We start from the raw sequence: 27,378 nt of genomic DNA, 5'->3' as shown, positions 1-27,378 counted from the left end.
GGCTTGAAGATGCGCTAGCTGGGCGCTATTGAATATAGCGATGTAAAGTTACCTCGAAATATAACGAGGCAAACTTCCTCCGGTCGCGTGATTGACGGAATACTCTTGCGAGAATTTTGCGACGCGATGCATAATCTTGTCGGCGACAGTTTTCATCTATGTTTTCCAAGAGAACATCAGGAAAGATCTACTTACCCAGCTACATATATTGTAATCCAAGAAAGTAGAAAATTTAAAAATTATTATCGGAAATCTCTAAATTAATGTAAAGTCATTACTTGTTTCAGCATGTCGATTCTAAATCAGACCTCACCTTGGCAGAAGATTTACGACGCGGACGGCTCGACGCAAGTCTCAATAACGCCTGCAATAACCAGACGATCCAGATAAAGACAATCGTTTTATTGATATGTACATACAATAAATTTATTTACAAATAATACAATAAATTTTGACGTCGTAAGTTATTTGTTCTTGATGATATATGTTAACAAAATACTACGCTCTTACCGATTATTGTGCCGTGCTGATATCTGAAAATTCTTTTGGTCACGGAAGTTTCGTTTTTTTTTCTTTTCTTTTAAAATGTAAATGGTAATGTTCGGTTTTACCCTGCACAAATATTTTATCCAAGAAACGTTTAACGACGTTAAATAGGCAGCCCGCGATTCTCGGCGATCGCGCTTCTCGTTTCATCGTGTGTGTCGGGGTAAAGTGTATTTTCCGTACTTCTCGCCTTATATAAACATTATATTAGCTATTACTAAAATTATAAAACAAATCGGCCGTGTCTCGGTGTACGACGAGCTACCGTCCCCATGATGCATCGCGGCTGGATGTTCCTCTGCAACAGAAATGTTCATCGATTCGACACGGCTATCTACGAATGGATTACGAACGGATTATACGATTATGTATGATTTTATCATGCGTGCTAAAAGGTATTCAAGACCTATTATATTATTCATGTCTCTCAGCGCTCTGCAGTTTTTAAATTGAGATAAATTAAGCGGATGGAAAATAATTATAAAATGTAAAAAAAAAAAAAAAAAAAAAAAAGTATACGTCTCGTACACTAGAGTTTTTATTTTTTGCCCCAGAATTTTATTTGCATGTCATCTCGGAGTTTTGTGAACGCGGACTCCGCACGTACCGCTAATCTTGTGCCATTGTTATATAAAACTTTAAGTAATTATCCCTCCCTGTCCCTCCGTGTATCCCAGAAATTAGCAAATACCAACTCAATCGAAAACCGATACAGATTCCTCGCAAGTCGGAAACTAATAATGCACCGAACGTTTAATCAGTTTAGACGACAGGCTAAATTGAAGTTGCCGATGCAAAACGAGTTTAAACGCTTTCTGGTAAATTACGCGGACAGAAAGGGAGGACAAGGTGGTAACAAATGAACATTAACGCGAAACTTTACATATGTACATCGTGTACACGGTTTGTTCTGCTTTTTGCCCAGGAACAAGTAAATATTGTTACAAGCAGAAATATTCAGATAGGAATATGCGTTGTGCTGAAATTTGGGGGAAAAAAAAGAGTATGCGTGGCGGATGCAAGAGCAATATCGCAGATAAATGATGCTGACACACACATGATGACGATAACATATCATCCTTTGTTTATGTATCGGTGCACATGGATGGACCGTTTCATTCTGACCAAACTGTCAGCTGTTGTTCTAACCAACACGCTTCAAATTTATAATTAATATATATCGGCTATTTGATTACGTGTGCATTGATCCATTCATCATGCATTATGGATTAGGAGAGACAATTACGGACGAATCTTCATAATTGGTAAATACTGCAAAATTTCATCATTTGTCTGTAATTATCACTGTTTTTCAAAGTCTAAAATAATGCTTAACATCTCTTCAGTTCATCGTAAATTTTTGTTAAGCATTTTTTGTATTTTAAATTTTCTTAAACAAACTGATGCATTAGAATCGCGAAGATAAAGGTGTAATATTCAGAGATGAAACAATTCGCGCAATCAACTTGTAAGCTTTACGTAAAGTCGCATCGCGCGACTTGATTGCTTGCAGCGTGAGAGGCAAAACTCGTAAATTCCGCCGGCTTCAAAAATATATCGAGTTACGAACAAAACGGAAAAAAGCATCTTCTTTCAGAACGGACGAAACAATCCGCTTTCGTTTGATTTTATTTCGCTCGTAACCGGACGCATTCGAAAATTGCGTGAGATTCCGCGCGAAAATCAGATTCTGTCATTGCTTTGTCATCGCGAATGCGATGGCGACGCATCGAGTGCACGTTCGACGAGAGAGAGAGAAAGAGAGAAACGAGAAAAAAACAAGATTTTGAAATTCGCGACTGCACGTGGAGATCTATTCGCGATGTTTCGCGTCCGAGCAATCGACTGGCCGTAACCATCGATTTCAGGTTTAACGCGCGACTTGCCGGATAAATTCGGAGCTTGCAATATTTACAGAAAAGTCAATCAACGTTACTTCACGAGTTCTTTCGTCGTGAGATGTACCGCGAACGTCATTTCTCTCATTTCATTGTAATTGCGGTAAAGCCGATTGGAGCTCGAATTTTTTCCAATTTATCGGTAAACCGCAAAATGTTGATCAGAAAGCTTAAAAAAAAAAAATAAGTTTCGCGTCGGCGGATCATGAAAAAATTGAAAAAGAAAACGGGTCGCAGAGTGCAAATAAAGATTCATCGAAATAATTGTTTTACAGTGAATCTGTACAGGTGTACACACGTAGACAATTTCAGCTTACCGTTAACAACGTGCACCTTTATGCTGCTGGGATTCGCGTTGCTCGGCTCGCACCGATAGATCCCGGAGTCGCTCGGTACAGCTTTCTGGATCATCAAACGACTCGTTGTCTCGGGCCCCTTTTCAGTGACCAGACTGATACCGCCACGTGGCGAATCGAAATTGATAACCTGGACAGAATTACAACCCGTATATTTTTTCAAACGATGAAATTACATGCATGATATATTCACGATTAATTTGAAAACAGAACGCAGATATACGTATCTACGAACGCTATATAATAATGGGAGGACATTAAATTTACATATGTAATATAATCGAAAATGCTCGGCAATAATAACATTATTCAATACAAAATGATTATGTGATTAAATTATTAATAAAGAATCTATTAATTTGGAGTTACAGTTTACTTACATATATTTCACCTCTCTTTCTCTCTATTTTTCTCAAAACTAAATTCTTCCTAGAAATAAAAGTTTACTTAAAAAATTACTGATAAAGAACTGTCTAAGAAATTAAATTGATAGCTGAAGCTTTCTCTGTGTCATGATTAGATGCTGAGAATGAGATGGTACCTGTCTCAACTACACTATTGTAAGTTTCTCAGGAACTAACAATAAGCTCCGCGAAATGATAGCTTCGGGGAAGTCTGGTAATACCGAAAATAAAAGCTAACTCCTCTTTTGATTCGCGTCGCCTAATATCGAACATGTAGGCGCCCGCGCCGTATGCGTCTCACCTGCAATCGTCCCCTTTTAACGCTCGCGCGCGCCTGTTTCCTTACTTTTCCCTGGAATCCCCGCTTTTCCCGACAACGCAATGACGCCCCTTTGGCGGAAGATAAAAGGCAGAACTCCCTGCGCGGTACGAGGTAAAGAATAGCAAGAAAGGTATATACATTTCTTTCGTATTCTCTTTGAGGATAGACACGCGTAACGGCACGCCCCGTACGGCACTCCCGATAGAATGGAAAAATATCCTTCGTCTTTCCTTTTTCGCTTTTCTTCCAGTGCTTTCCATTTCTCTCTTTTCCATATAAAAAAAAGACTTAACTCGTACCATACTATAGTAGAATTCGTTTCGCCGCGTGTGTATCTCGCGTTGCGGGGATAAATAATTGTCCGCGAATTGAAAGCGCCGCGAAGAATTAATCGGAAAATAATTTCGTTCCTTGGCTGCCACGCGAGCGGCCAGTCTTTCATTTCGTATTTTACTTTGATCAATGTGCGTGATAGTATCTTGCGAAAATTGCGTTACCTGCTGTTTTATTCTAGTAAAAAGCACGTAGCCGGAGCGAGTGTGGCGCGTATCTCCGGCGACCGATGGCATGCCGATGTATCGGCAATCAGCCGAGAAATTAATGTCTCTCTCCTATTTTTTTTTTTCTATCGATCGCTCGCTACAGTTTTTACTACAAACCGCGCGTACACGTACGGGCGTCTCATTAACGCGCGCGGAATAATTTCCGCTCGGCCGATACCAAACGCGGAATTACAAATATCGGCCCGCAGAGGGGAATTTAAAATTATCTCGTCATCGTGAATAAAACGCGGCGCGACGCCGCGCGAACGTTACGTCGCAAAATTATTCTAACGAGTTCGTCAATATTAATGGGTTCCGCGGTGTAGTGCGCTCTTTGTGCCCCGTGAAATGCGCGTTTACAATAACTTTTGTTGCGCAAAATGGCATTAAAAGCACAAAATGCATTTTCCCATCGCAAAGAAAATACGCGTCGACAGACCGTATTAATCATGCGTGCCTGTTGTTGCCTGACGCGGCAAAGAGCGTCGTTATGCGACTCGTCGCGTAGATAAATTGCGGTCTCGGAAAATCGGAGATGGAACACCGAGCCACACAGTCGGGAATTCCGGTCTGGAAGATCACTGTGCAAAAATTATAAAACTAATACACAAGGACAGATTCTATAGAAACAGATTCTATAGAACTTGTTATAATTTATCTATTTTGTATAAACGAGATGTGCAAAAGAATAATTAGAATCAAATTGTAACATTAGAGTCTCAATTTTTTAAATCGAAATTTTAATTAAATCCTATTAAAAGTTTTGCTACGACCAAACTTAAAACTCAGAATCGTTAAAAAGTTCAAAGATTTCTCGCTTTTACGCGTAGAAATCTGTTATCTCTCAGTGATTTATTTGCGGAAGCAACACTCACCTCCGAATTGTGACTCCAGGTCATCGCCGGGGGTGGTTCGGGGGCGTATTTAACGACACACGTCAGATTGATGGTGCTGCCCTTATTGACGAAGAGGTCTGGCGCTCCGATTATAATGGTTACCGGCTCTAAAACAAAGAACCATCAATTTGAGTCTGTTGTAATTACCTGACGGTCGTTATTGAGTAGATCGATTAAATAATACGGTGATATAATTTTCGTCGTATATTTTTATTATGTTCAATATTTTTATCGCTCGACACTCAATTCTGAATCGAGCCCATCGTAGAGCGAGCTTTTGGGTCAAGTCGTGTCGATAAGATCCTCTCTTTGCCTGGACGGCCTGCTTAAAGTACCAAGGCGGTCATTAACGAGATATCTTCAAAGATATACGATCTCACACACGCTCTTTACTTGAATATAAATGTGTGAAGCGCATCACCGTTCTTTTACGTATATCTAGTAGATATTTCTTATCACGCTATTATATCGCAATTTAACAAAATACATTTTTTAAATGTTAATTTAATATTCAGAAATTAGTCAGCAAATTTTAAGATATAAGACATAAAGCGCATTGCTTTCCGATTAAATTTTCACGTAGGAAAAATTGGAGAGCAAGAATTTCGATTCCATTTATTTAGCCTCTATGAAAAGGATATAAAAAAAAGATTAGAAATTCCGTATTACATATATGCTTTCTAAACTCCAGGACTAATTATGAATAGAGACTGCTCTTCTCTGTAGCAGTTAATTAAACGATGTTTATATTATACGCAAACCAACTACAGGAGGTTCAGTTGACAGTTCTGCACTTTCTTCAAACTAGCAGAAAACTTTTGAAGTTATATTGCATCCAGCGGAACGTTTGAGTCAAACTCGTGATGTTACTAGGAAATTTATATCGCTCCAAATAAATACGCCTCTCAATGAAGTACGACTTTGAAGTTTTGTCGCTGAAGTGAAAACTTGAAGGAAATTAGAAATTCGAGAGTTTTGCAAATAAGATAGATTAGCTAGTGTACACGATATCCATTGGGTATTGGACGTACAAGTCACTCTTCCAGATTTCCACTTCTTCCTCCACTTTCGGGGAAGTAAAAAATTAATATTACATGGAATTAAATATTTACTCACCGACTATCGTTAGATACACGGGGTGGCCGATGGGCGGGGTCGTAGATATTTGGCACTCGTAAATCCCGGAATCCTTACGCTGAGGATATCGTATCCTCAAGGTCCAGTCCTCCGTATGAGGAGAGTGTAGTGCCTCGAAACGTTGATCGCTGGTATAAGTGTAACGACCAACCGTTAACAGATGTATGTCTCGGTGCCTCACCCAGGAAACCTAAAAGAAAAGATATTATCCGTCATTCTCAGTATACCACTTACTCTTTTTCTGTGCACGGAAAAAGTTATTGCATGATGTTACATTAACAGATTTAAGTCTAATTGAGAATAATTTTGTTAATTCAATAAGAGTATTAGTGAAACAAATAACATTTTATTAAAACAAGAGCATGACGTATATGTGTTTCATGCTATTAAATTAACAAGGATATTTTAAATTTGACTAATAAATATAATACTAATACATCATCTTCCATGTGCGATTGACATGTTATCCCATACTTAAATTAATAATAATAATTAATAATAATTAATTCCCGTGACACTTGTTATTAATGATAAGGCAGCTATATAAAATGCATTGCCTTATAAACAGTTCAATTAAGATATTTAAGATACATGTACATTCACAAAAATATAATATAAAATTAGAGAAATAAAACTGATTACTCTAAATATAAAATACGCGCTTCAAGATGCACGGATTTCACGTTATCAGCGATCAAAGCACGTGTATGTATATAGGCCACGGCCATGTGAGGAAATAATATTATATACCTACATGCATAGCTGGACTGTCAATATCAGGCGCGTTACTGCCCTACGATATATTTATCTATCCTATGGCGTTGCCTGCGGTTTGCATAATATATCGTTTAATAAATAAATCGAAAGCTTATTTATTGTTTGTTTAATACCGTCGCTCAACTGCTGTTAAATTTTTACTCATTTAAACGATTTGACCGAACCTGCAGATATTTCAAGTTAAATGCACATAAGTCTCATCGAAGTTTCAGCGCACTTAATAATATTTACTAATTTTATCGCGTCGGCACGCAAAAAACGCAGACGAACTTATTAGATCGTTGATGCAGTTTCATCGATTGCATTCTCCGAAGTAACATTTACATTCGATTGACCCTAATTAACTCTGGAAATTGGTGAAAACCGCGTAATGACCGATACTCGCGAAATAATTTGTTTTATTCGTTATTGATATTCCATCCAACGGTTTAAAAAGTCAGAAAGTTTTCACCGACTCAAACACGAATTGATTCAACGAGAGATATCGCAGTTTTATGAAATTAAAAACATAAATAATTTTGCTCGTTGTATACATAAAGTAATTATTGCACAAACGAGTGCTTGGATATCTCTTATTATCGCTCATTAATTTTTAATTTGACGAAGTTTTTGAAAATGCATATAGGCGTAATGATGTTACGTATCAGTGAAAAGATTAATAAATTATTGAAATTTGATTGAAATTTGTTGCTCTACCGTGGCTCATAAAATATATATCAAATAAACACTAGCAAAATAATTAACTTCTGTCCTTTTAATTCCGGATATGAAATTTCCTCCATACGGGTGAAATTGATCAAGCTAAAAGCGATGAAAGCCAACGATGAAATCTCATTTTTTTTTCGTATTTTTTTTTCTTATTTTATCTCTTATGATTGAGGGGATAATGCTTATACATATATATTGGTGATATTAAATTTTGCTTGCGCGAAAATTTTTTGTCACTTGAAAGATGGGCATTTCAAGATCCGTACGAATAATTCATCGAAACGGATGAAAATTTCATCAAGCTATAAAAAAACGACATATTTCCGATGCGTTCCTGGGTAAAATAAATCCAAAAATGTACACGTAATTGAAAACCTTTCTCTAGTTTCATAGTATTCCATGATAAAGTTTGGAAAAGTGAATTTTTTTCTATTGCGGTAGAAGAGAAAGTATTTGGCGTGATCGAACAGGCTGAGCGTACACCGCGCTTTTCGGATCGTTTTCCGGGAACTTCGATGTATTAACCGAACGCGCGCGGGTTGACGTCCTCTCGACGGGAGTGACGTTGCCATGGAGAGATTCGTTTTGTCCTGGTTCGTCCTACTGCATCCGGCACCTGCGCCAGCTGGAGCTCTCGAGATGACACGGCCGTGTTATTGGCATTAGCGTTGCCGGCTGAAAGCCAAACAAAATCTATCTATCCTGACGAAGCGATGGGGTTGCTGGCGCTGAAGAACGGGTGGAAAACAGAGGCGTCGCAACTGTCGTGCGCCGCGCGCACCTCTAACACGCCGTGCGAATGCAAAATCGGCTTTTGGTAGCCGGCTATTGAAATCGATCCTACAGATTCGGGCGCTGCGAGGGTTTTCGGTTTTCGCGATCGTCTCGCTGTACCTGCATGGATTCAGCTGAATTCTCCGTCTGCAGCTTTAAAGCGTGGCTTTTGCAAAATTGAAGGATTACATTTTCTAACTCGAGCGACGCAATAGAGTCAAACGCTTTATACAAAATTGAAAGCTATGAATATTTTACGGCAAAACAAAAGCTTTTTTCCTACTAACAAGAATTATAAAATAAAATATTTAATTGGAATTAAAAATTAGAACTGTGTGTAGTATACTGCAGCATAAAAGTACAAATATAATTTTCAGTAGATAGTACACAATTTATCCAGTCGAGAATATCTCGTCTGTGTATACATATCACATTTATGTGTATACATATTATTATCACATGCGATATCACATTTATAACTCACATATCAGTTTCGCATCGAAGTGATAAAGGATTTAAAAGCCACGAGAACGTGGTTGAATCACGTTTCTGGATTCGCCTATACGGGATTGCATCGGGATGCAGATATGATGTCACGATGGAGATTTCGCATTGTCCTATCTCAGCACCGAATCCCCGACACTTGCGCGAGCACCCCGCGTACTCCAGATGACGCGTATGTGTCATTGGCATTAATCGCTGCATTGTTTGGCGAAATTCAACCGAAGCCTCCGGTTGGCAATGGTGGCACGATACTATATTCACCGCGCTGCATGCTTATATAGGACTTTACGATAACGGAGAGCGAAAATACGACCGTGCATTATGCGGCTCGAATGCTCAATATTGCAGTATAAGAATTATGTGTATTTTGAAAGATCCCGCTTTTGCGTATTTGGGGAAATGTCTTCGTGTGTTTTCACCGAATATATATCGGATACACCAGTTTTCCAATCATTCATACATATATATATATCAACTGTCTCGTTACTAATAAATGGTTATTATCCGTTGTAGCGTATACACGTTACATTAATTTAATATTTTAATATATGACAATAATAATTTAATAATGTGATAACGCTTGAAATTGGCCCAGAATAAATGGTTTACGTATTTACAATATTAACGTGCAGTAAACTTTAAAGCCGATAATCACACAAAATACTGTGCAAATGTGCTCTCTTTGTTTAATCGGATACCTCTCACCAATCACGGGTTCTTTTGAAATAAAAGAGAAGACTATGATTGACCGAAACGTTTACGATATAAGGTATATACGTCGATCTTCGTACAGAGCAACAAGAAGAGCAACAAGGCGCGCTTTCTAATAATCTTGAGTGCTTTGTAGCGCAGCGTAGCTTTTATTTCAGGAAACAAGCAAAAACTTCATCCAGAACGTACTGACAGCAGTAATTTAGCTTAGCGCGACTGAAACGAAGTAAAAGCGCGCAACGACGCGCATCTTGAGCGATAAAATTCCAGGGTTGGGATCCATACGGCAACGCATAAAGCTCAGGGGACTTAACTGTCAAGGGATCGTGCGGAATAATCTTGTTCAGAAATAATGTCAATTTTTCAAAGCGGCTTATATTGCGTTGAATAAGTATAAAAGGCACCTGTGTCTTTTTAAAAGCTCTTCGTTTGCTTGTTATTGTGCCAGAGTGTGAGTTTCTATTTATAATAATTATAATTATTAACTTAACGCTCCGAAAAGTTGCGTCTATATTTCACGATTTGGTAAATGTTTGGAAATACAATTCCACCAAGAACCGCAGTTTTTTGTAGTAATTAACAAAACAAGCTATAAGAAGAAACATGCACAAGTTTTGGGGGGAATAGGGGCTTAAGGTTTTTGTAAAAAAAAAGTAGAAAAAAATAAATTTATAAATATAATAGAGAGAGAGAAGATTATATGGCCTAGAATAACATGGCTTTTTTGTATCCGTTAGTTAATCCCGTATCAACTGATGAATAAATTGTGAAACTTTTCTTTGACATATTAATTTTTACATAGTTCTTTTTTATTAATCGGACGATAAGAAAGATCTTTGTATATTAAAGTAAATGCTTGGGCGAGGGAGAGGTTCCGCTCCTCTCCCTCTTTGCAACCCCATCTCGAAAAAACTAACTTAACTCATACCTTTTTTAAATTAAAATTAAAATTAGAGCGCAGTTATCATTCACTTCCATCACCAACAGTCAAATAAGTAAACAGCAAACAAAGCGTTTTTATCATTCGTTTAAAGCGTACATTTTACCGGTCGATGTAAAGCAAATATTTTCTAGTTTTTTCCTACAAAAACTTTAAACTCTCCCTTAAAAACATATGTATATATCTTTTTATGGCTTGTTTTGTTAATTACTACAACCGCGGTTCTTGTTGGAGTAGTATTTCCAAGTATTTATCCACTATTCTATACCTATAGCATATCGATGTCGTCGACACCCATTGCCATTGGAACAAATTGGGCATCCAAAACACATTTCATTCGATTTAATTTCGCAATCAGAGCCACGCGTTGACAGCACGTAAGTAATTGTGCACGATTCAAAAATCCGTGACGAGGGAATCAGAGGAGAGACTTCATTCATAAATCATTAATATTCATATAAATTATAATTATTACGGGAATATCGGTGGAACCATCGAACGGCATGCATAAACGCGAAACCCGTAGTCCGTGTTTACGATTACACTTCGTTTATCAAGTTTTTATATCATTCGTCGAATCTGCCGTTAATCAACGATCCATTGTGGAGATTTAAGCCGATGCGTTTTCGATGCGTGAGCGCGTTTACGAACCGTTCTCATGTTTGCGCAATGAATAAACTGCGCGATCACCAATTATTATCGGAAGGCCGCAAAATGGATATCTGGAAATGCAAAAGATAATCACGCGGTCAATGATTCGCTATGCTGTTATGATGTCGCTGGGATATCAGTTCAGGAGGCAACGAGTTTATCTATACAATGTACGAACCATAAATTGTAGCATACGATACGCAGCAATAATAATAATTGAATGAGAATTCGTCAGGATATTTAATATTCCATTTTTATTCATGTAAAATAAAATATCGCGATAGAACATCAAATAATGCAAAAATATTGAGATATCAAATAAATATTTTTATGTCGAAATTACTGTCGAAATGTATTATTGAAAACGATTTAAATTTAAATATTAGACTGAAAAAAGAAGAACACAATACTACTCCAGATTAATATAAAATTAATCTTTAATATTAATTATTATATTATTATTATATTATTAATATGAAATAAATCCTTATAATACTATTTCATGTTAAACTATTAAGTCCTTACTATTAAAGTTTTAAATACCATTATATTCCATCGAAACAGCGGAGATTGTAGTCAAGATGGACTGCATGATCTATCTTTCGCGAAAGAAAGCCGATTTCAAGCTAACCTGAACGGATTACGATGTCTGCTAATGAAGACGACCATTATCATCTAACATGTATTTGCAGTAGCTTCTTAGTTGGTCCGAGCAAACAGCCGGTAATGATGCACCTTCGCGTTAGCAAGCTGCGTCGATTGATCTTCCATCGCGCTTATGATAGCAGCGTCATATATCATCGGCGGATCCGATGATATCATGTCAACGAAGTAAGCTCGAAAGAACGGATTAAAAGGGCGTTGCAACGGAACTCTTGCAAACTCGAATGACGAATGTTCCGACGCACTCGTATTCTGCTTCGTTTGAAATAAGAATAAACACTTCGGCTTCGATACACCGCGGCGAGTAATGAAAACAGAAGTGTTTGATTCGGTTCAATGAAATTAAGCGTCATGCATCTGTTACAATCGCGATACCAAACGATCAGCTCTAAAACGGAAGCTATCAGCGGGACATTTGATTTCCAGGAAGAAGAAAATGCAACGGAGTAGTTCTTTGGAAATTACCCAAGTTTTATCACGAGTACACGCAAACCTGAAATTTAAACGTAATAAATATGTGGTTACAGAAGCGCAAAGACTATCGATATATGCGAAACCAGTTTCGTGGCAGAGCGGCGTTCTTAAAGAAATTACGATCGGTTGATCGTGTGTAGTCATGCTATCTCGTACTTATGCGATCAATCGCTAATTCTTCATTCTTCATTCTCAATACATTTATTCGGCAAGTTTAAATGCAAATGTGGAAAAACAATGTGCTAAAGAAGTAATGTCTCAATTAAAAGTGACGTGACGATACGATCAAATGTTAAGATATTTTCAGTTACAGAACAGTCTATAGAACAGTTATAAAACCGGTAGTTCTATAATTGCAGGAGAGGAATTTTCAAAGCGACATAATTCATCGACGCTCGATACACAAAAAGAATGCTTCCACTCACTGTATAAGAAGAGCGGTTAATAATGCAGGAACATAAACGCTAACATCGGCTGCCTTTTTCATGAGACGCCGCGCGCCGGCTCCGTGCACGATGAAGGAACAGTAATGTTTATTTAATAGCCCCATTTACGTTGGACGAACCGCGCCACGGACTTCACCGTGTAAGAACAGCGATTTTATATTTCATAAGCGAAGCGTGTCCCCATAGAGCTGCACTTGTTCGCGTTGCGCGCATGATCGCCATCGTTGTAATTATACCGAGTTGTAATTATAACAATAAAGAATAAAAATTGTGAAAGAAAAAACTCGATAATATAAATTTTACACGTGGATTAAATTAATATTCACGATCAATTTCGACCAGTTAAATGCTCTAAAATCTTAATAAAACGCAATGGCACGAGGTATATCGTGATTCTCTCGCCAAAGTACCCTTTTAAGAATAATTAGCTCCTTGTATTTTATCACAGTAATTCGCGCTTGTTACTTTTTTACTGACACTTTTCGTACGACTCGGATGACACTTCCAACTTTCCATTCGTGGACCATCGATCGATTAGAAAGTCGTTTAACGGGTCTCTTTGGTGGCGAGCGAGCGGGCGAATCTGGCGACGTGACGCGCCGTTAAAGTATCCGCTACGATCGCGAGGAAGGGTCGCAAGGTCGTTCGTGCGGCCCTACCCTTAAATTATTCAACAGCGACGTGGGGTAGCTGACCAGCGCGCTGTCCGCTTAAGATATAGCGCCTCTGGTCACGAACCAGACGATGGATTTTCCGATGGCTCACCGTTCGATTTCCCAAGTTCTTCACCTTGCACACGAGATGCACCGTTTTCCCCACCAGACCGGTGAAGTTTGATTGCATAGAGATGTCGAAGTGAGGCCCGGTGCCCGGCGTCGGCCATTCCTCCAGGAAATCGGTCCGAAAGTTTCGTAGACATGACGCTATACCACCTGAAAGCAAACGTGCCCACATACGATTAATGCCGATCCCTCGGGAGGAAACCATTATCGACAGAAAATTTAAGATTGCGCGGAGAACAGATTCATCTGATGTGATTTGCAGTTAAAAATAAGATTCCCTGATGACGAGATTATGAGATCAATCTTGCACAGCGTTACTTCTCGTTCTTGATTAATATGGTCGAATGACAAGAATAACGCGCCGTCATTTTCTATCCCATTTTTAACGCGGTCACCCCCAGATTGCCAAACTAGCAACGGAATAAATGTCCCATAATTTTTTACGGCACGTCCGCGCGCCCGAAATGTTCCGTACGCTCGAAGTCGGCGTCTATGGAATGTTTTGAGCGTCCGCCAACTCTCGGCGCCCGGCGGATTTACGATGTATTGCATTTTCGCGCGAGGCCACTTGAATCTCTCGAAACGGGCGTTACAGGCCGAGAAACTCCGGGGCATCAGCCCGTTAACCCGTTCGCGTCACATCGAAGATCGTACGTAGCATCAACGTCACGGATTGTCGCGTCACGTCAGTTCGCGCACGTGAAAGTTCGCGTGGCAGTACGTTCGCGAACGGACCTATTTAAATACATCACATTATATCTTGACGTGACGGTAACGTTCCTTTTCGTGACGGCAGCGCGACGTTACGGCCGGATTTCCCCTGAAATCTGCGCGTTACCGTGCACACACGCATACTGTGCATTTACTAGCTGCTAAGCTTATCGCGCGTGCTATTCGAGAGATATTTTTTCTCGCGTATCTCGTGAACGTTACACAGAATGTACGGAAAGATTATCCTATTGAAATAAATTAATTCTACGGAGGAGACCGCCGCGCGCGCGAGGTGGGAAACACAGTGGCGGATTTATTAATAGTTGTACGCGAAGCACGCGCTTTAAGCATCAGATTAAGATATTAACTGCAATATCGATCGTACGCTAAAACTTTTTTAAACCGTCTTTTTTTTTAAACCGTCATTGCGGACGTATCCAAAATTCTCGATATTTAAAAAATATTTCGCTGCAGCGCGATACAGTTTCTTTTGAAACGTGCGACTTGTTTTTTTTTTTCATATTAATTCAATGTGTCTCTTTTCTAACTGAGCTTTATTTTTCTGCATTGAAAACTTTCGTTTCGAAAAAATAAATCTTGAATAAAATACGGATTGCAAAATTTTCGTTGGAAAAAAATAAAAAACTCGTAACATATTTCAAAAGTAGTCCTAGTTTCCACAGTTATCGTTTTCACGTTGGATTTCGTTAACTAGTAACGGCAGTCTTTGATTGAATTCACTTTTCAACACACAGCTGGCTTTGTTGTGACACAAAAATCGACGAACATTATTTGCAAAATAATAAACGCGGAAATGGCACACATCTGGTCCATGTGACTGTTTCGCTGTAATTTTCGGTTACAAAGGAATATTATCATTAAATAATATATATAGCGCAATTTTATCAGCGCAATGTAAATATTTAGTTGGGAGATCACTCTTCATATTATAGGTATATTATCATTAAATTACAGCCAGTATTTCGAGCCAAATATTCATATAATTTCTCTTATTAAGTTTTTATTAGCTTCATATACTATAATTTTAAAACAATGCAGTGTTATATCTTTTGTATGAAACGTGCAATTTGTGATTAAATACAATTTAATTAAACATCTTTCTACCACTTTGATAAATGTACCCCAAATGCGTCCCAGTGAAATACTTGTGCCGTATATTTTTTAAATAAACAAACATTTACATTATTAATTTATGCGTTACGTTATATGCAAAAGTATATTTTTCTGGAGAAAAATATGAAAGAAGGAATGGACATAAATCTTTGGCACAACTTAAATTGCAAGTACCGGTGCTGTTGCGCGCCATTTCGAGATAACTAATGCAACTGTTCTCTCCGGAGTTGACAATAATTCATCCGTTTCGCACGTAATCCGCATTCTTACACTCGAATTCGCGATTCTTGATTAAGACGAAGGAAATACACGAGGCAACTGGCGGCACAAATACCTGGAGCGTACGCACGAACTATCGCCAACTCCGGAATTGCACTTCCGGATCAGCTGTGTACGGGCAAGCACTTTCTCAGTTGCGAATTATATTTCGTCAAGTGCTTCACAAAGCCAGACAGCCGTATGCCGCGAATTTCCGACTGCGCGATGTTTAGGGCGAGTTCGCGATTAGTGCGGAATTGCATGTACTCTCGCTCGTTGCTCAGAGTTGATTTCAACCGGGATGGAGATACTTGCTCTACTTCCTCACCACATATTGTCAGCGAATATTTAACCACAGAAGAGATCCTTGGAATTATCATAATTTAATTAGGCTGGTTTTAGGCGTGATTCAAGTTGCAGAAATGTATTATTCAAGCTCTAGAGTAAAAAATGCATACCGAGATTAATTTTAATCTTTTATAAACTTGTAACAATTGAGAAATATTTAAAGACACTGAAATCTTGAACATATTTGTATAAAGAGCAGATAAATACATTTAAAAAATAGAATAGAAATTATAATTATATTTGCTCATTTTTTTATCACAATCAATGTTCTTTTTTCCACTCTTCTTTTAAAATTACACTCGCGCGATAAAACTGACGTATTCTTCACGTTTTTAACATCGCCGCAAAACAACGGTTAATCTCCGAGACTTTAACGAGAGAATAGCTTTCGGGCCCGTAAGCGCCATGAAGTTTAAAGGCGACGTAGACGTGCGCGTAATATCAAACTTCATCGATGACGGGATTAAGCATAATCGCCCCCGGCACACTCTATTTCTCTTCGTACCTCCAATTTCGTCGAACTTTTCGAAATACTGGCCGACGTGCCGCGACGTGCCGCTGCGGATAATACGAAACTTCGAAACGAATGGATTTTCCGCGTAGCGTAACGTCGCGCGCGCGCGTATTGTCATAAAATAACCCTCGTAATTGCCTTTCAAAACTTTTCGCTAGTAGAAGCACTTCCGTGACGGGAGAGCCGGGTTCTAGACCATAGGGTTCGTGAGACCACCACTCATTGAGTCCGAGGCCTCTCGCTGTTCGGTTCCTTCGAACAGGCCCCCTGGCTCGATGCAAGCAAGCTACACTCGCGCGAGCCTCATCACGTCGTTCGTTTTCCGCTCGCGAAATTAATTTTCCTATCCGAATTCTTCCGTAGGAACTTTCGCCGCGTTCCACGCGAGAAAAGTTCAGCCTGTGCTAAAGCCTCTCATCGAAATTTCCGAGCGAGGAATGCCCGCCAATTCGAGCGACGACATTTATTTCCGTGCCGACGTATTCAATTAGGACTGGTTCAATTGAGACGTAAACTACTTAACTGTAGTATCTTCTTTTTATGCTCGTCTATATTTTTGAATACCTATATAACTGTACCCATAAGATATTTCTAGCAACTAGCTGTCTATTCTGTATATACTTAATTAAATCTTTCTGTTTTCAAATTATTTACCTATATTCAGCCCGTTCCAAAAAACTAATTTATTTTGATGAGAGAAATAAACCACCTTTATACTACTACAAATGACTGTTGATATGAATTAATCTTACGCGATTGCTATTACGCTTTGCGTTCAAAATAAAATGTTTAAATATGTATACGCATATTTAATGCGTGTATTAACCGGACGCAAAAGGGAAATATCAAGTTATTAATCATTTTTCGTTCCATATGCAAATTAAATTATACGGATGTGGAAATAGCTGATAATAAGTAGTCACGACATTTCACGTTTTACATTTCATTCCGATGCAATAACAATTTTTCGTGCGACAAAACACCTGCGTTTCCGCATATCTTGTCGATAATTGTTATGATTGTTAATGCGAGCGAACACAGATATGCAGATGATTTAAGTGCACTTTCCGCCGACACGTGAAAAGCGATCCGATTAAAATCTCCTTAGTAGGGAGTTACGTTGTTGACGCAATGGACTTGCTACTGATTTGAACGACCGTGTCGGTGGATTGGGTTTTATGGTCCTTTTAAACGGAAGGGAGTTGAAACAAGTTCCCTGCTGATTATCGACCGAGAGCCGTTCTGTTATGCCAGAAATTAATTTTGTTCTGGGAGCTGCGCGAACATGGACTTTCCCTTCGTTACGTATCGACAGTTTCGGATGTCACTTTATAGCTTTTCTTTATTAAAATTCGAAAGAATAGTTTAATTTTACGTAGCAATTTACCGGCTCCCGTTTTCGCTGAGAGAATACTTTATTAATATTTATTTTTTTTTAAATCCGGACTTCTCTATTAGTAAATTACTCGAATTTTTGTTTAATCCAATCTTTGCGATCTTTTTTTAATCTTCAAATCTTTGCATATTTTTTTCAATTTTCGTGATCAGTCTGTCAAATAATATTTTTCATCTATAATCAACTTTATTTCTTCAAAATCGCTCGTGTCTATCTGTCTGTCTGTCGCAAATATACTGTGTGTAAACTTAGACACACACATACACACACACTCTTTTTTCTCTCTCTTTCTCTCTGATCGGCCCTCGAGATATACTGAACGGAGGAGATAACTAAAGATAAAGACGCGTTTGCGAAGCAAGTTTATCATAGGCGATGGATTATCCATAATCCTTCGCCGGAAATTAATTTCGCGCTCGAATCCACAGGAACGATTTTTGCGCGAGTTCGATCATCCGCCCATCGCGCGCATCATCGTTGTCTTTCCGATCTTCCTTGATGGAATTTCAACAAAATCGTTTCGGTACTACCGAGAAAAGGATATCACTGCAAACTGATCGAAATTGGAACCACTTCAAGTCGTGAACTAATAGAGAGAGATATCCCTATCTGGATAGAAATGTGGGTACCAGTGTAACCGATAAATCTATTAGTAACCTTCCATCTTTTCTTCACTGCGGTACATCAGATCGATGTCGGCTGAAGCTTGTTCGTAAATTGTAGAAAGTCGCTTCAATCCAAAGAGGATAGTGTAAAGTATGTCGGTCGGTTTTACACACGACCGTTATAATTATTTCATACTCTAACGTCCCGTGAGAAAGTCCCGGGCAACGCTATCGCGACTCATCCGTCAACTCAGAGGTGAATTCTTTCGGACATTGAAGGACAACGGTTGGCTTGGCCAGCCGGCCGCAAAATCCTATTTCCCGTTGTTCCTTGTCTCTCCATTGCAATCCGGCTTCTTCCCCGCAGCCGGATAAGCCAACTTTGTTTCCTAGCACTCGAGTACCTCGTATTTCCCTTTTTATTTCTTTTTCTTTCGATGGACAGCTAGCGCGAGCTTCTGCGGGCAGCGGTTACGTTTCGACGGTTGAAAGAAGAGGAAGAAGAGAGCGAAAGAGGCAAACTGCAATTACAAAAAGCTTGATTTCGAGTGTGTCTGTGTCATTGGTATATCGGTCGAGACTGTCGGAAATGTTTGGAAGATCCAAAAGACTAGTATTAATTTGATTATCGATTCGCTGCAGTGAGCTCATTTATTTAAAGATCTGAGTAGATTAATCAAGTCACTGTTAGCTATCTAAGCATGCGCTAGTGTTTATAGTCATTTTATAACAATTAATGTTAGTGTAAAGAAGTAAATTATTAAATGTTATAATAGGAATAATAATGGGCACGGAATCATATTTTAAATTGCAGATATGATTTGAAAACAATTGAAAAATATAATTAAAAAGATTTCTGTTAACAATCCAATTTCATAAATCTGAAAATACACATACTAAATATCAATGTTTTTATTTTGTTATTTATTGTGTTTTATTGTGCAACGTTGCAATTATACAAAAGTATTGAAAATTTACATAAAAGAACAATTTAATAAAGTAGAAACCCTTTCACACACAAATGTTCTACAGTGAAACGTCGTATCATAAAGTTAACAATAATTGTTAACTCTATTTAATTTTGCAGAGCTCGAAGCGCGACCATATTTCAACAAACTTTTGCGGAACAATTAGAAAATATTCGCTAAACAGTTCGTAGCTGCAAGAGAAGTTTCATAAATAGTCGAGTAATTTCGTGTTTGAATTCATTACATTTTTGATGAGTCCCCCGTCCTGGGACCTCCATTCTTATTTGTACTTCTGACTTCGTTATAAAGATCCATTGTGCTTCAATGCGCACCTAGATTTCGTATATCGATCTTATACGGGAGGGAATCTCCGAGCCATAACGAACGATTCGTATATCCATTCATTTATCTACCCATATAGCTAACGTCCCGGTCCATGTATACCTATCTACCTGTTTACCCATCTACCTAATGTACTACTTGCGCGTCTCGAAGTTAGTAGACTTTCCGTCTTCCATCGGGCATATACGCCGCACACCCGGGACTCTCTCGATAGGGAGAAGATGGGGCGTAAGTAAGTAACTATCGCGAAAACTTTTCATGCTGCTTTTACTCCCGGCTACAATATGCTTCGCAAAATGGAAATAGCGTTCGGCACGGCTATCCTATATATGTGACCTCGCGCGAAGCTCTCTGCCATCCGGCGGCTGTCAGTGTCGCTAATTTCCGATCAGTCATACGAAAACAGGCGAGGAAGCTCTTAATTCTTCCATTAATCTCCCGTCGCGCTATTATTTACCTTGCAAATAACTAACGCGAATAAGCGATGTCACACGTCGTTCCTATTTTTGTCGAACGTACTTGCTCTCCTCGATCGTTGACGAATCTCGCTGCCAATATCGTCTCGTTAGTATCGCCGCTAATGAAGAGACATATCGGCGGATGTAGGATAAACGCATAATTCCTCGACTCCATAAAAGTCTGCTGTAAATTGCGCAAGGTTGGTGAATTGCGTAAAGACATACGTTGACACGTATAGCGTCGTCTTCTCGCGGATGGTGAAGCGAAGATCAACACATGTCGACACATATCTACGAGTCTCGACTTTGCCGTTGCGATAATCCGCGACGTCCCGGTAGCACGGCTCGTTAAATTTTAACACAGTCGATACGTCTGCGTCGCATAATTCTCTGTCCCTGATAGTGTTAATAATGACACGTCGCGCGACGGTGCGAATCATGACGGGCCGAGAGCGCTGCGAGAGGCTGTTAATGAGTCGTTAGATAATAAACGTCTGAGGTGTGATGAACGGCGGACGCGTGGTTACGACTTTCTCGCGACGACAGGAATCGTCGGAGCGGCGAATCAATTATAACACAAATATAAACGCAATCATTTATTTTTGATTAGTCGCGCGCACGTTATATATATATGTATGATGTGGTGAACGAATGTAATTGGAAAAGAATTATTCAATTAATTTACGTTACTCGCGAGTTGTTAATGCGTCATCGCAATCGAGATATTTTGGTCTCTGTCATTATTTTTTTTCGGTAAAATTAGAAGCGCATGTTTCTCGTAAAAATATCGTATATTTTTTAGCGTGATAATATATATTATATACCGTGTTACATTCCAACGTGGTTGAATAAAAGTTACGTCTTTCGCGGCCGATGCGCGACAGTAATTAACTGAAATTTGAATTTTAACGACGAACTACGATGCATGGTTTATCGCCGTCGTTGTTTTTAATTATGCCGTTACGTGTGAAAACGAACGAGTGAACGGGTGCACGGCCGAGGATGAAAAAAAATGACATTGCTTCGCGATGCGCGAAGTATATGGAATGCGATGGCATTAAACACAGTTATACCCTCCCGTCTCTTTCTTCTCTTCTCCGGACGCTTTAGTCGAGCTGTGTAACAGAGTTGTCGTGACACATTTCATATTCGGCGAAACGCATACACGCCCGCGACACGTGGGAAAATCGCGCGAGAGTTTTCGCAGCGACGTTGATTTTATCGAAGAAACTTCCAGAGCGAATTCTGCGACGCGCGCGGATAAAGACGAAAATTACTACCTACGCTAATCCGCGTGTAATTCCGTCTTCCCGAAACTTTACCGACGATCCTTATGCAATCCGATAAGTCGCACTCAACGCACCTTTACTCTGATGATACTTTCCTTTGAAATTAATTCGTAATCGTCCTTACGTTTATACATTTTTTATCTTTAACAGCGTTGATGCAAAGCGTTAAAACGTTAGACAGAACGTTGCAGCAATAATTTAAGTTTAATCAAAGTATCATCTTACTTCAACTATTATTTAAGTGTTGGCAAGAGTAACTTATCGCATACGTATATACATGTATACACGTACGGCCGCGAAGCGCCATACACTATAATTGAAGCTACATGCTACATGTAGGTCGGTTAAAATATGCACGCGCTGTCATTGCAGAGTCGATGCTCCTTTTTTTTCGTTTCGACGCACAACCCCCGCGAAATGCTATTTTATACGCGCAAAACGAGTAAAATGGGAAATTTCACTAGATGAAATTTCAACGAAGAGCGCGAATTTCATAAAATCGAAAACTGCAGTTTAACTGCTCAAAGCGATTGTACGTCGTGCCGGTGATTAATATACATTTTATTGAAACTTTTATTTGCAGCTGTTCATTCAGCTATTTTAGCTGGGAATTAATACAAACGCGAATCCTGATCGAACGTGCCTATCCGAACGTTTTTGTTCGCTCATCTCGACGATATTTGATTTAAAGTTCACGAATGAATAGCGCCTAGTTCGCAGACTCCGCTTTTTAAACTACTTTTTTATAGGCGGTATACTGATCAGCGAACTTTTTGAAGCCATGCCTTGTACATTTTCACGAGAAAGTTCGAGAAATTTGTCGTTTGCGCCGAGTGTCAAATATTGGCGTATTTCCGAGAAAATTCTCGACCTTTTTATCTGTCTGTTTCTCGTAGGGACACATGTGCTCATAAAATGCGTTAATAAATACATACTATACAAATTTTCTAAGACAAGAAATATTTGATTAATACACTGAGAGAAATAATTATTTTTTTCAAAAAAAATTTTGTTGATTTAATAAAACCGGAAGATTGTATGTTGCCAAGCAGATAATTTGATTGGCTTAACAAAATATTTGTACAAAATATTTTCTTCTTTTGTTCTTTTTGACTATTTTGTTTGTTGACTATATTGATTTGTTCTTTTTAACTAAATATTTTATACTATCAATTATACATAATATGACATTAACTAAATATTTCTTTGAATAAATTTATTATTTTTAAAAACGTTAATGTTCTTGGTTCAACAAAATTATTTTATTGAGTTAACAAAATTGATCATCAACTTGAAAAAAATGATTTTGCATGATACCATTTTCAGAATTCAATTATTTCATTTTGTTCAAATAATAGACGTGTACTTAATTCAATAAAATAAATAATTGGATTAATAAATTAAAAAATCAACAAAACTGTTTTGTTGATTTAATAAAACCGGAAGATTGTATGTTGCCAAGCAAAATTGTTTTGTTGATTCAACAAAATTTTTTCCTCAGTGTATCATTAAAAACTCATTAAACATTTGAGGAGATAGTAAAAATAAAAAACGCGGTATAAAAAATAAAAATATATATAAAATACTAAATAGTGAAGACGCTTATGACTCACAGCAATTAATAAATGGGTTTGCAATTCATTAAAATATCAATACAATCCTCATGTTCAAAAAAGTAGACGGAATAATGTCGGTTTCGATAATTTTATGGTATACGCAATTATGCAAATTGATTCGGCTTTTGCCCTTTATCCTAAGTACAAAATCTGTTATAATTTCTACATAAAGCACTAGGCTGCTGAAACCGACTACAATACATAAAACTCATTAGAATGTTGCATATTGCATGACGGTTTTATATGTTGTCCTATTCTCTAATTTTGTAAATATTCAGCGAGGTTCGTTACGTGTGGCAGTGCAAAATATATTTTTAAAAAGGTGCAAAATATATTTTGATAACGTGTATGTTATATATTCTTCCGACATAATTTTCCATAAAAATTCTCGTCGGCGCGGCGGCAGCTTCTACGATCATCGCGCACATATACGCAGATTGTTGTACGTAGACACGTCGACGAGCTCTTATTTTTGCGCAGGTGACTTGACTGCTTCGAGTCACGAAATATTAATCGGGGGGACGTACGTGCTTGGGACTTGAACGTAACGTAACAGCATATATACGGTAGTTAAAGCCACGTAATATACCGCCGTTATTAGGCTCCTCAATAATTGCGCGTGCAATTAACGTGAATACGTCGAGTATTAACGCATCGATAGCTCGAGAATCGTGATCTGTTTGATTTACCGGCCGTTACGAACTTGGATTTTCCCAATATTTGAAACATTAAGCTATTAGATTAGCATAATCGCAATATACGTATGTACATATTATAATGGGAACGTTATGCTAATATTTAGAGTACGCGAACAAGGACCCTAAGATAAATCACGTCCAAATCGAAGCATTTGCCTAATATAATTATATTATTAAAACGCGTGTTTCCGTAGCGTAATTATGTAAGATCTTTTTCGCGATGCAGAAAAATACTTCGATATATGCGTCTATCGTAGTCGATATAGATATGCACAAGGTACTCACCAAAACAAATTATAAAACAGACAAGTGTGGGAAGAGAAGTAGACATCGCTTTTCCCCGGCGTGGCTCATTCACATATTGATATACTATCTCAGACGCATCGCAGTCGTTTTCAGGAGGCGCTAAATGGCGACGGGAGTGGATGCACTAACACACACCGCGCATCGACGATCGCGACATTCCACGTACTCTCGTTTCGGAAACAGAATCACTTTCGTACCACCGTACATCCATGCACAACCACTCACCCGCGAAATGGGGATGTCGTAATTTCTCGCTTTAACGTCGCACAAATTAGAGAACGCGGGGGGGCGTCTCAATTAGTTTTCCCTCGTCGATAAAATCGCGCTAAACGAAACGACGGAGCCCACCGCTTGATAATTCCCTCACTATCACAAAACAATTCTACGACGATACCACATTCTCCCAATTACGGAGCGACGTCGTTAATTGCGTAGCGCGGAAACCGTATCGTGGTTTCGCGAGTCGCGTATCTCGTGCGAACCGCCGCATCTGCTACGCCGAAAAACCGATGCTTCAATAATAAATTAATCCGATATCTGTAATTTATTATTCACGTCCACACCGATCGAGAAATGTTGTCGAATCACTGGCGATCTGCGAACAACAAACTTGTTTTTTTTTTTTTTACATTGTGCGAACAACAAACTTGTTTCTTTACATTGCGGCGCGTCGACGTCAGTCGCGATAGCGATAAACTTCGACCTGGTTATATTGGCCGCGCGTTGTCGGCCCCTCTACTTAGGCCGATCTCCGCATCGCCGTTATCACTCGGCTCTTCCGACGGCGATTATTCCCCTGCGATCCATATTGATCAATGCCATTTCCATCCGACACTAAGCGGCGTCTTCGTATCTCTCGTTACGTCGACGACCATAAGATCGCTGAGGATGCATTAGGCCGGTGGTCGTCGTTATTAATGCAATCCACACGATGCGCTGGACGTTCCATCGATCATATTCCACCGTGGTTATTTGCCCCGCGCGGCGCGGCTTCTCGCCGCATTTTTCCGGGCTCGCAATTTCTCTTCCTCAGGGGATCGACTTCGAACGTGCTCCGATAGCGGCGGACACAAACGAGAGAAAGGCGCTTCCTCGCTTCCTCTTCCCTTTATTCCTTTCTAGCTGTCGTTCGACGATTGGTCTATACAAATCCGCTCGCTTTCACGCTCTCTGTCCGCCGCGCAAAATGTTCCTCGTTCGATTGAGCGCGTTGGCGAGAGACAGGTTGCAGATTTTTTTTCCAACCTTCCAATTGTGTATCGATGTCGGTGTTGCGGCCTAGGTAAACAAGCCTCGCTCGAACAATGGCAGTGTTGTAGCACCCACGAGACGACGCGCTTCACGAGCAGCTTTTAACTGTAACATCTCCCCATCAGCCGTCCGATTCCCCGTAGATGTGACTTTTTTTCCACCGTGTTTTTCTCTCGCCGTCTGTTTCGACCCTTCCGTCTAACGCCACCGGCAATTAAACGCAGACCCTCGAGAGACCGTCGATGACGTCCTTCAGGGGTAACGCTTCTATCACGGAGCTGGAATCTGTTTCACGATTTCAAGATTTGTGTTCGGCAAAGCACTGCAGGACGGAATTCGCATACGTATCTGTGATCAATGATCTTCTTATTTAGATTGGCAGAGTTTCTTTCTCTCTCTTTTCAAATTTATTATAATTTTTCGAGCGGGCAGTGAAAGACTTATTGCTGAACGGGTAACTTAGCCACTCCCGCGAAACCGAAACAACGAAATATTCGCACGGTTGTCAAAATTTTTCAGAGTTCTAGAATGTCCAGCGACGCTCCGATGTACTTCTGCGTTCTCCACTTTGATTTCACAGCAATCACGATCGAATAATCGAAATCTTCCGGCACGATCATCCACTCGGCGCGGCGCCAATACTGTTTTCAGACACTGCTTCACTGTACCATCACCATCCCTTCGTCATCGTGGAATCGTGGACCGCACAAGGATTCAGGAGTATTTACGCGCCGCGTCACTGTCTCGTCGTTACGCCGTTTCGGGATGTGCACGCGAAAACGGCCGGAAAATCGTCTACGGGAGCGGACGTGGGCGAGAACCGGAGGCGAGGTGATAATGCGCACGTACGTCTCCGTCAATTCCAGAGAATCGCACGGGGACGGAGTCGGCGGGGCGGCGTTTTCATGTCATCGCTATTGGCAATTCCACGAAAGGGTCCGCGACGGAGGTCCTCGGGAGCGCGAACGGGCCCCTCTCGCGCGTACTTCGGCCCCCTAACACCACCGGGGAACGCGACGCGCGCGACGCGACGGGGAGAAGGTCGCGGCTCTTTCGAAACGGCGATGCTCCCGCGTCGACGATAGCCGAGGGACTACATTGCGCGAGCGCCACTCGGACGTCGAGCACGCAGCCGCCCCGTTCAGCCCGCGGAACTGCGCCTGTGTGCACCTGCACCCACCCGTGTGGGTGCCTGTACCTGCGTATGTGTGCCCTGCATGTGTGCGCGCGCGCGACTTCCTCCCCATAGCTCGGTTGTATATCAGACCGGTTCCCCACCCCCGCGAGCGAGCCGCCACCCTTTTACCCCCGTTGCCTATCTCGCGCGCATCCCCCCCTTTCCTCCTCTCCGCCTCCTTCTTCTTCTTCTTCTACTTCTTCTCCCTCATCTTCTTCCACTTCTTCTTGTTTGCCTTATTCTTCTTCTTGTTTCCTCCTCTCCTTGTTCCCCCGTCGACCTCTTTCCCTCATCTCCGCTCTCTTTCTTCGTTCTCCTTTTTTCCTCTTCTTCCCCGTCGGTGCCGGGGAAAATCGCGGCCCCGGTCCGATAAGGACGCGAAAAAGCGCGAATCCGGTTATAACTTATGGCCGAGATAATTAAAAGGAGTTACAGAACGATAATGGAGTGCCACCCCTGTCATCTTCTTGCGCGACCTCCGTGCACCACAGTGAGAGCTGATCGTCGTCTATCCGCGCTGACTGGCGGTCGCTGAGGATCACCCATTTCTCGGGTCAGGTCGGCAAGTCTCTCATCGCCCAACTTCCTGACTCTTCTCGCTGATGCGATCCCGAAGACATTCTGTCATCGTGAACACTTGACGAAAAAGCCGCTAACTCACGTAGATAACGGCGGATAAATGTAAAGTACTTAATTTTATACTTACATTTCGTCTCACTTTTGTTTTCATTTTCTTTTATAATTTTTCTTGGTTTCTCTGATTTTTCCTACGCATT

At 40.0% G+C, this 27,378-nt stretch overlaps 1 protein-coding gene across 2 annotated transcripts; it reads right to left on the bottom strand.

Moving 5' to 3' along the window:
* Positions 1–387: 387 nt before the first annotated feature.
* Positions 388–26,507, bottom strand: LOC112468197 (zwei Ig domain protein zig-8). Of its 2 annotated transcripts, none has more exons than XM_025037268.1 (6): positions 24,154–26,507; positions 13,515–13,681; positions 6,081–6,291; positions 4,944–5,071; positions 2,762–2,930; positions 388–844 (listed from the first exon to the last, which is right to left on the bottom strand). In XM_025037268.1, exons 1-6 carry the CDS (start codon positions 24,197–24,199, stop codon positions 738–740), a joined length of 828 nt encoding a protein of 275 aa, XP_024893036.1. In that variant the 5' UTR covers positions 24,200–26,507; the 3' UTR covers positions 388–737. The 2 variants fall into 2 exon arrangements, with proteins under 2 accessions (XP_024893036.1, XP_024893037.1); XM_025037269.1 differs by lacking the exon at positions 24,154–26,507 and adding an exon at positions 18,550–18,687.
* Between the last annotated feature and the right edge of the window lie 871 nt (positions 26,508–27,378).

The sequence above is a fragment of the Temnothorax curvispinosus genome, unplaced genomic scaffold (genome assembly GCF_003070985.1).
Source record: "Temnothorax curvispinosus isolate PA1 unplaced genomic scaffold, ASM307098v1 QBEX01018224.1, whole genome shotgun sequence".
In the NCBI taxonomy this organism is placed as follows: domain Eukaryota; kingdom Metazoa; phylum Arthropoda; class Insecta; order Hymenoptera; family Formicidae; genus Temnothorax; species Temnothorax curvispinosus.
The sequence above is the reverse complement of the archived record's forward strand: the minus strand, read 5'-3'. Positions and strand labels throughout refer to the sequence as shown.

Excerpts from the sequence above, each read along its gene's own strand:
- LOC112468197 (XM_025037268.1), bottom strand. The coding sequence starts at position 24,199 with ATGTCTACTTCTCTTCCCACACTTGTCTGTTTTATAATTTGTTTTG. Across the intron at positions 13,682-24,153 it reads CTGTTTTATAATTTGTTTTG|GTGGTATAGCGTCATGTCTA; the intron begins GTGAGTACCTTG and ends GTTTGCTTTCAG. Across the intron at positions 6,292-13,514 it reads AGAACTTGGGAAATCGAACG|GTTTCCTGGGTGAGGCACCG; the intron begins GTGAGCCATCGG and ends CTTTTCTTTTAG.